General features: G+C 44.2%; 1 protein-coding gene across 2 annotated transcripts; it reads right to left on the bottom strand.

The window, feature by feature from the left end:
• Positions 1-260: 260 nt before the first annotated feature.
• trib3 (tribbles pseudokinase 3) lies at positions 261-7,431 on the bottom strand. Of its 2 annotated transcripts, none has more exons than XM_023845440.2 (4): positions 7,334-7,431; positions 3,960-4,253; positions 3,278-3,570; positions 261-1,959 (listed from the first exon to the last, which is right to left on the bottom strand). In XM_023845440.2, exons 2-4 carry the CDS (start codon positions 4,251-4,253, stop codon positions 1,494-1,496), a joined length of 1,053 nt encoding a protein of 350 aa, XP_023701208.2. In that variant the 5' UTR covers positions 7,334-7,431; the 3' UTR covers positions 261-1,493. The 2 variants fall into 2 exon arrangements, with proteins under 2 accessions (XP_023701208.2, XP_023701207.2); XM_023845439.2 differs by lacking the exon at positions 7,334-7,431 and adding an exon at positions 5,521-7,293.
• Between the last annotated feature and the right edge of the window lie 1,680 nt (positions 7,432-9,111).

Consider the following 9,111-nt stretch of genomic DNA (forward strand, 5'->3'; position numbering starts at 1 on the left):
GATATTTTCATGGTAGTTTCCTGGAACTAGTCAACACTGTATTGTTTCGTATATTCATTTGTAGTTACATTTTTGTTCATTTTTCAGCTGGTGAAAAAAACTATAACACTTCATATAACATGTAAAACACGTCCTATTAATGCCTGTGCTCATTTTTTGCAGATGTAACAAAGGACAAAGTGATCAAATGTTTTGTAGCAAAATGGTAAGAATGCAGTTTTTGCTGCTCTACAATTCTTCTAGAAAGGAGGACAAAAGAATGTTTTTTAGATTTTTATTTCTTATTGGCAACAACAAAAAATATACACTTATTTTAAGGGACTTATTACACACCCCCAAAACAAAAACAACCATGTAGTGTGCATTTTCTCTGCATAATAAGTTTATTTACAAAATTCACAAAAAAGGGTGGTGATCTGAATGCAAGAACAATAACATGGCGGAACACAGGAAGTTATGCAGGTTCCAGGTCCGATTCTTCGTAATGCCTCACTACGGCCCGCAAACCGTGACTCCGCCAGCTTTAGACTGGGGTTTTGTACAGGTACCAGTTCACTGTCACCCTCATCCAGATCCTCTCCAGAGTGGCGCAGACACGGACATTATGTGGGACTATTATTTGTGAACTTGGACAGCGTGCACAGGACGACATAGAGCACATTCTTCATACAAAAAGAAACCCTGCACTTCAACAAATGGGTCATTTTCACTGTTACAGGCAGAATGTCAACCTATCGCCATCCACAATGACAAAAGGGTTCAGTTTACAAAGGTCTATACACTGAAGAAAGCTACAGATGATTCTTTGGTTACAAAAAGCACCTCATATTTGGTTCTGTCTATGTCTGGTGAAGATAAATAAGAGGGATAAAACAGGAACTAGAAGACAAAAAGGCACTTAAACGGTCAGATCTAGATTTTCACTGCAAACTATGCAAACAGTACTAAAAAGGGCACAAATATTCTTGTGCATCAAGTATTCCAGGATTGGTTAACATTAGAGGTAACTCACACCGGCCACTTTAGACCTAAAGAGACAAATTGTCTCCTGCAAGCCTCTTCCATCGACAGTTTTGCTCACTCTCGAAATGGAAAAGACTACATAAAGGGATAAATACTGGTATGAATTGGCTGGACGATGCAAGGGCGGGTGGCTGGATTCGGGAGAGGATCGTTTTCAAATTAAGTGGAAGGTCGCAGAATGTCGCTGTCGCAGGTCCGAGCAGCAGACGTGAAGCCACTGGTCTTGTCAGGTGTTTTGTCAACTTCAGCTATATCAAGGGAAATCGCCGAACCACAATGAAAACATTATAATCCTAAAAATGCCTCAGAAAAGACTTTTCATCTTTCCCCTGTCAGCTTTGTGTGGTTCTCCATTAATAGAGAATCTATTTTTGTTTTCTGCAGGTAAAACACTACTCTCACCACCGGAGAACATGAAGAGGAAAATGTAGACTTCAACAAGGTCTCTCTTTTATTCATTTTACTTTGAATTACAGAAAGTCCTCATCTTCATTTTTTCCAAAGTCTGGTACGACTTGGTCCGTGCAGTTCCTAGGGGTGAGGTGGCTGCTGGTGGCCAATAGGCTGGGAGAATTCAGCCAGGGATGCAGCAGAATGTCACTGGACTCCAGTCTCTCTGAGGGGGCCTTCCGTAACATGCACCTCACCAGACACTTGGCGCTGGCAGAGAGCGAGTCCGGCACCGTGAATACCCCCCGACGGATTTTGCCGAAGAGAGCTGCAGGCTCCACGTCCTGGAAGGGGTAGCGACCCACCAACATGGTGTACAGCACAACGCCGAGGCTCCACACATCCGCCGCCTTCCCTGAGTACGAGTGCCGTGAGTTGAGGATCTCTGGCCCGACATAGGCCGGGCAGCCATGTTTGTCAGTCAGGGAATCTTCCTCCCCTTTAAGGATGCACGAGTCCTCCAAATCCTGCAATACCAGCTTCGTCCTGTAGGGGCAGCAGAAGAAATGTTACTCACCTCCCCCATTCCCAAAACACTGGAAGCCGTTAAATATAAATTTGAATTCTCTCAGGTCATTACTGTGACATTTGTACCACCTTGCTCCTACAGTGAAAGTTAGTCGTGACAGGTTACGTAAGCAGGAAGCGCTAGTTCTTTTTCTGGAACTTAACAGTTTGCTTCACACGTCTATTTGCATTAAGTCAGTCGAGGGAAAAAAAACTAAAATGCACATTAATATCTGACAGCCCACAGGCAAACAGATGCACAGCGAAGCGACTTGCTGACATAATGTTTCTATAAACAGCAATGGTATAGAGCGATAGCATCAGGCCTGGCAATAGCTAACACTCGCGACTCGAAGAACTAACATATGCAAATCAGAATGCATGCTGCAAATATAAATGGACATGTCCAGATACTCTATACTTCTGCTGAGAATATACAAGGTTATTAAACTGCTAATCTATGACTGTTTCTCATTATAGCCCAAAGCCAAAGTGTGTGGTAAGCTAAGTTTGGGGTCCATTTTTTAGCCAGGAAACTAACCTACACAGTACTGACTTTTAATACGATATAACCACACACCATGGAGGGATTTTCGATCTCGCATAACAGAGCATTTTGCCCGCTCTTGTTTGCACCATTGCTATAATATCTTGGGTCGCGTGGAGCTGAGTGCTGATGACTCAAATATGCCCGTCGCCCCCGCAGGCCTGTCTTGTTTTTGTGGCCCCACGGGAGTTCAGTTTCGACGCTCTCACTTGCTCAACACGCAGCCTGACATTTCCGTCAAGCTCTCGACGGAATATGCACGCCACTTGAAGGAAAGCCAAGTGGATGACGGAGAGTAGAGACCCCTCGGCTCACGGACCGCGGCCATCACGTGACGCACGTAGCTGGTGCTCGCGGGCGGGAATGCGGCTGCCGTCGGGATCCATTACCAGAAACAGAAGCAAGGCGTCTTCCCGCTGACTATCTACCTTTCAACCGTTTTACGCAACTGTATGTTTTTTAAGATGTATGGAAACCCAATAGGCCTAACTGGACAGCAGATACAGACAAAATCATCTCTTAAATGAAAAACTGATTGAGGGTACCGCATATCTGAACCAGACCTCAAAAACCCACCCACCCTCCCCAGAAATGCTTCTTTAAAACTGTCTGAATATACTGGCTTCATTTCATTGTTGTGCATCCAGTACTGTAGTAGCATCCTGCCATCAGTACTCCCTGCTACTGCCTGATAGTTTAATAGACAGACTCGGATTGGACATCACCTTATTGATCAGTGGGGATACTGACCTCTGCCTGTCGGTGAAGACGAACTTGCGCAGCTTGAGGTCGCGCAGCACGACGCCACGGCAGTGGCAGTGAGCCACAGCGGCGGCCATCTGTCGGAAAAGCCCGGCTGCCTCGTCCTCGGGCAGCCGCTTGCACGTCCGCACATACGAGTGCATGTCACCATAGCTGCGCTCGAAGAAGACGTAGGCGCTGCGCTCACCAGTCACCACCTCCGAGATGGGCACCACGTTCTCGTGCGGCAGCAGGAGAACGTAGGGGGCGATCAGCTCCCGATACTTCTTCATGGGAAACACCTACGGGTCAGAACGGCAGTCAGCAGGGTTAATACGCCCCCGTCCTGCAGAGCAAAGGTCTCATGCTACCTGTAATCAGAAATCTGCCTTCTGGAGCACGGACACATCAAAAGTAAAGCGCTGTATCGCTATAACGAGATTTCAGCACATCGGGGATGTCTGTGCTTCTGAAGTTCCATGCAAAAGCCTCCCCTGCTGTTGTTATGCTTACGGTCTGATAAATGCCATGACAACACCCGTTGTTTGAGAAAAAAAGACACACGTCCCCAGCAGATCACCTCAACCCACAGCAAACTGTGCCCAGCAAGATCAGGAAAGTCCTCTCTCCCTGTCCGTCTGGGCTCTCAATTAATTAAATGGATCTGATGTAGACGAGTGACGTGACATACCTTGCACGTGTACTCCTTTTCTGTGACACTGTGCACGGCCCTGTGGATCTGTGAGCCCTCCATCTTCTCCAGGAGGATGTAGGGTCCGATCCGGGAGGCGCTGGGCTGCTCCCCCCCACTGGGCCTTGGGCTCTGGGTCAGAGGACGGAGGCACGGGGCCAGGCCCGGAGAGGGAGGCTGGCTCAGGCGGGGTCGCTTGCATTTCGGGGTGTCAGCATCGAGGGATTCCTCGAAATCCACGCGCTTCAGGCGCAGAGGAAGAGTGCATGGGCCAGGCTGCAGGTTCACGCTCATCTGCAAGACAGACAGAGTCCTTTACACCACTGCCAAGCGACTCTTCACAACAAAGAAAAACTAACCTTATAATGAATAAACTTTAAGCAATAGATTGCCAAGTGCTGTTTGGCAACCTTCCAGCATAAAACTGCTATAGCAGGTAACCTAACCTAATATTGTACCACAAACATTCAATTTGCCAATAATCGGGTCACTTGATGCAAGGCTATTGGAAGTGAAGAAAAGACCGCAATCAGCCGTGCTAAAGCACGGAAATCCCTTTTAGAGATAAAACCCATATTTTGTCAGACTTGTATGACGTCACCCCCTCCTTGGCGTCCGGACTGACGCTCGTCTCCCTTCTTTCGAGGACAATAGGCCTGCATGACGGTCATGATCCAAGCAAGATCAACTTATTCATCCCGTATTACATTTCCAAATGCCACTGAACAGCCCCCCAGGGGAACACGAATCATTGCGATGATTTTCACGCCACAATTCCAGTCAATCCGTACAACATTTATATAAATAAAACAACGCGAAGTCGGTGGAGCATCCAAAGAACAGCTGTCTTAATGGATTGCTTGGATTTCTTAATGTACTAAGCAGGTTGAAACAGCATAATATCCCTTATTGCAGTATGCTTATGTGCAACAAAGAGATGACTGGACAGCGGAAGAGGTGATTCATAAGTGCCGCTGCATCCCCTTTTATATAGCCTGTGACGCCGTGCAGGATGATCAAGCCGGTGATTCTGCATTACTAAAACAAAAAATGACTTCAGCTATTTCGAAATATTTAACATCGGATCTATGTGTCAGCGCTGTAAGGCCAGGATCATTCATTTAGCCTTTAAGGACGTAATGGCAGCCGGCGATCGCCGCTTTTATAAACACAAAACATTAAGTTCTTAACGAGTGATCAAAACCGGGAGACCCAAATTAAAAGTTAAGCAACGCACGATCGCAGTATTTGCTAAGTATGCGTTCGCACGGATGTCCCCGCTTTTAATAATAAAACAGAACCAAAGGACAGGATGTCTGGGTGCGTAGCTGTAACTGCACTTGTGAATGGGGTCATTTCTCTGATACAGTTTGAACCAGAATTGCATCATCGCCTCCATGAAGTTTAACCGAGATATTTTCCCCCTCCTTCCCCATGTAACCCTATAGGACTATTCATGTTTAAATCATGTAGGACTCGATAGACCTGCGCATGTTGACTAGCAACGACCGGATCTGACATTTAATAGCATTAACACGTAAAAAGAAGACAAGAATTTTACCTCGTCCGTGGAAGACAAAGGCATCTGCTCTTCTCCAAAAAAAAAATGCACAAATGCTATGGCAATTCCCGTTTGTCAGTGTTCTATTTTTCTCAAAAAAACATTCCCAAAAGATAAATGTTGCGAAAATCAAATTTTAAAATAAAAAACTTCAAGTGTTACTTTCGATACAGAATCGAAAAAAAAAACTAGACAGTATAAAGATAATGGCGATTTTTTTTCTTGATTCTACTGTAAAGAAAAACAAGTAATGAATCAGCTATACGTTAAATTGTCGCCTTTGGTTTTTGTGATTGTTAAACGTATCCGGAACTTTCCCAAAGAAAAGAAAAGGCAGTCCAATCATATATGGTTGCGATCGACTTAAATGGTCGTGGATGGCTTTGTAGTAGCGGACTTGCGTAGTTTTCACCATGCACCGGTGCTGGCTTTTGTTGTCCTTACGGGGCTCTTTGTTCGCTATTCCCGCTGAATTAGCTATCAATCCCAGTTCCCGATATTTCAGATGCACACCGATTCACCGGAGGGGTTTGGCAGCACTTCTCACTGTCCTGTCCCGCTTTTTCCTTGCTCGCGATCAAACTTTAAAAAGGCGATCGTGAGAGTCGGATGTCCAGCTAGCGTCTCTCTATCATACGTTGGAAAGCAGCAGTGCTTATTGTCGGAGATGTGTAAATAAATTAACATCAAAAAACCGATTTGCTTCCCAGCCCAAAACAGGCGGCTTAATCCAATTAGTCGGATCCACTTCGGGTGTCGCCTCCAGCCTGACTCGATCTCCAAGCAGCAGGCAAACTGCGTCGACCCTGGGTATAGGACAGTAATGTCTAATATCCCTTACTCGCTTTACAGTAGGGTTTCAAGTTAATGATGCTGACTGCCTGTGATTGCGACATCCTAGCTCCGCCTAGCTGCCTTTTTTTCTGATGACAGGAAGGTTGACAAAGCCAGGCAGCGCCGACGGACGCGACGTGCCGCTGCCCCCCGCCCTGTAAATGCACATCTAGCTTAGGAAGAGGCGTGGCTCCCCCCGCTATTTGTTATTGTGGCGACTTTCAACAAGTTACACATTCCTTACCAACTCGCCACATTATTGCAATTTCACGATCCGCAGATACTAACAAAAAGCCGAAACTGTTAAATGCTTCCTACCCTACGCAATCGCACCAGTTTCCCGTTTATCAGTAGTCTACATTAATAACATAACTTAATTTTCATTAAACCTATTATTGACTTGACCGAAGTAGTTGTCGAGTCGGATCGACCCGAAAATAACCATAAATGTGAGCTATTCCCTCTATGGAAAAATAGGGTTTACCATGGAAAGGTTAAGATGAGGTCATGAGCAACAGTTTGCCATAGCACGATCTGCCCCACCCTACTGTATGACTCAATGCTTGTGATGGTATTGCACCATTGAGTAATTAAAATACTAACAAGCTGAGATAAAAAGGAAAAGGAACGACGGATGGATGGAAACCTCTTAGGCAGGAGCGCTATGATTTCGATTATTCAGAGACAACGCATGCGTTACTATGGGGCGTCAGTCTATATTAAGTTTCGCAACTATACGAAATAATTAAATGTTTCTGTTTCATCATGTTTTCTTACTTTCGCTACGGTTTTTTGAATATACATCGTGAAGAATTCGAGCATTATGTAACAATAATATTTCGGGAAAAAATCGCAGCGTTAACTACTTCTTGCCATAGTTAAACAAATATACAGTAAATATGATCAGATTCTTTAGATGGGTCTGTTTAGGGTGTTTTTCCGAGACAGGTGGCAGATGGCGTGCAGGTTGACTACTTGCTTTATGCAACCTGCTCGATTTAGGTGGTAAAGTTGTTCCATCGGCTCCATTTCAAGTTCGGCTTGCAGCCCCGGCTGTATCCGGAGTTTTCACATTTTCCCCAGGGTCGTGTGGGTTTCTTCCGGGTCCTCATGCTTTATTTTTTTTCAAAACCCACATTCACACATTACGTAGGCGTGCTTTTTACAGCCCGATTTATGACTCTAAATTGCTTATAAGAGGGATCGGCTGACTTGTTCTACATCTGGGACCCTAACTGGATTAACGATTACCGACAGTGGATTTGAAGGAGGCACCGCCGTAAGACGTGCCCAGACTTTTGCCAAGAATCGGAAGTGATACTTGATTAAAACGCTAGTAATTCACGTCACATTTATGAGAGAGCGGTGGAAGCTTAGGTGTGTCCAGCATGTTGATTCGCATTGATGCCTGCCATAATTGAGTAATTTATTATTCACCTGACGTGGAAACACGAGCAAGGATTATGCATTTATAGAATGATGTTTTAGGGAGCTGTTTAAATGGGTGAATACAGGTGCCTTTGAAAATTAATGATCTCAGTAACCTAGATTTTGCAACTGACACATAAAACGTAAAATTAAGATAATGTCGTAAGTCGTTAGCTTCGGAAAAAGACCAGGATGTACGTCACCCAGGAGAAGTGGTGGGAAAATGATGCGGGCGATGAAGAAGATGAGGATGATGTACATGAGCAGAAACACAAGAAACTGATACTTGATATAGCGCTTCTTCCTGCGACAGGAAGCATTTTGCTTGGGGATATGGACATGCAAACCTAAAACCCGGGAGAGACCACGGAGTTACATAACTCGAATAGCTGCAGAAAAATGATCAGTTGCATTTAAAAATTATTTTAAAAATGTAGGCTACGTCACAAATGAGCATCTGCATCAGTTAACCGCAAAATACGAATCATATATATGTGCACAGGTTTGCATTGAAGTGTTAAATGTTTGTTTATTTCTTTGTTTCTTTGGCCTAAATGGCAAGGCCATTAGAATAATCTATTTATGAATACATACAATTCACCATGTAATTCGAGCTTGTGTAATGGGGTGACATCCTGTCTTTGGGTTTCCCAGCCTTGTGCTTTGTAATTCCCCTGTACTGTAAAGGGTTATGTAAGATGGATGGATTTTTAGGTTTTTGGCTTGTATGCCTATTTTTATTTAATTATGATGTTTGTGTGTTTATACCATTTGACTATAATCTTAGCTAATGGAACTCTTTATGTAATACATTGCCCTGGTATGATAAATGGAGATAAAGAAAAGTATGTCTTATCTGCAGTATGAATGGATAATTGTGGTAAAACTGATAAAACTTCACTGCAAGAAATGTCCTGACTTTTGCAGCATATCCACAGTAAATAAAATGTGTATGCTATCTGTTACGCTTGTTGTGTATTTTACTTTTAGATTACTGATTACAGTTAGTTCGGGGGAAAGCTTTGACGTCACAGCCTTTTGTAACTATGGTTCGAGTCTGACTAGCTTGTTATTTGAAAACCCTGTTATTTTGCAAATACCAGTTATGCCACGTGTGATTGCTCTATACAAAGACTTAATACAGAAATTACATACACATGCATACTTACAGTCTCTAAATGAATTTTGAGGGAAATACAGCACCTTTTTTTGGTGGGAACCCCCGTAAATGTATGTGATACTCTGTGGTCCTAAATTCTATCACTGTCTGTGTGCGGGGGCGTTGGAAGGGGGGGTCACACCTTTCTGCCAGAGATGCTGAGTAGGCGG

Source organism: Paramormyrops kingsleyae, chromosome 8, assembly GCF_048594095.1.
Source record: "Paramormyrops kingsleyae isolate MSU_618 chromosome 8, PKINGS_0.4, whole genome shotgun sequence".
In the NCBI taxonomy this organism is placed as follows: domain Eukaryota; kingdom Metazoa; phylum Chordata; class Actinopteri; order Osteoglossiformes; family Mormyridae; genus Paramormyrops; species Paramormyrops kingsleyae.

Coding starts and splice junctions, on each gene's coding strand:
- trib3 (XM_023845439.2), bottom strand. CDS start 5,544: ATGCCTTTGTCTTCCACGGACGAG. Junction 4,254..5,520: donor CTTTGTCTTCCACGGACGAG/GTAAAATTCTTG, acceptor TCTGTCTTGCAG/ATGAGCGTGAACCTGCAGCC. Junction 1,960..3,277: donor GTCTTCACCGACAGGCAGAG/GTCAGTATCCCC, acceptor CTGCCCCTACAG/GACGAAGCTGGTATTGCAGG.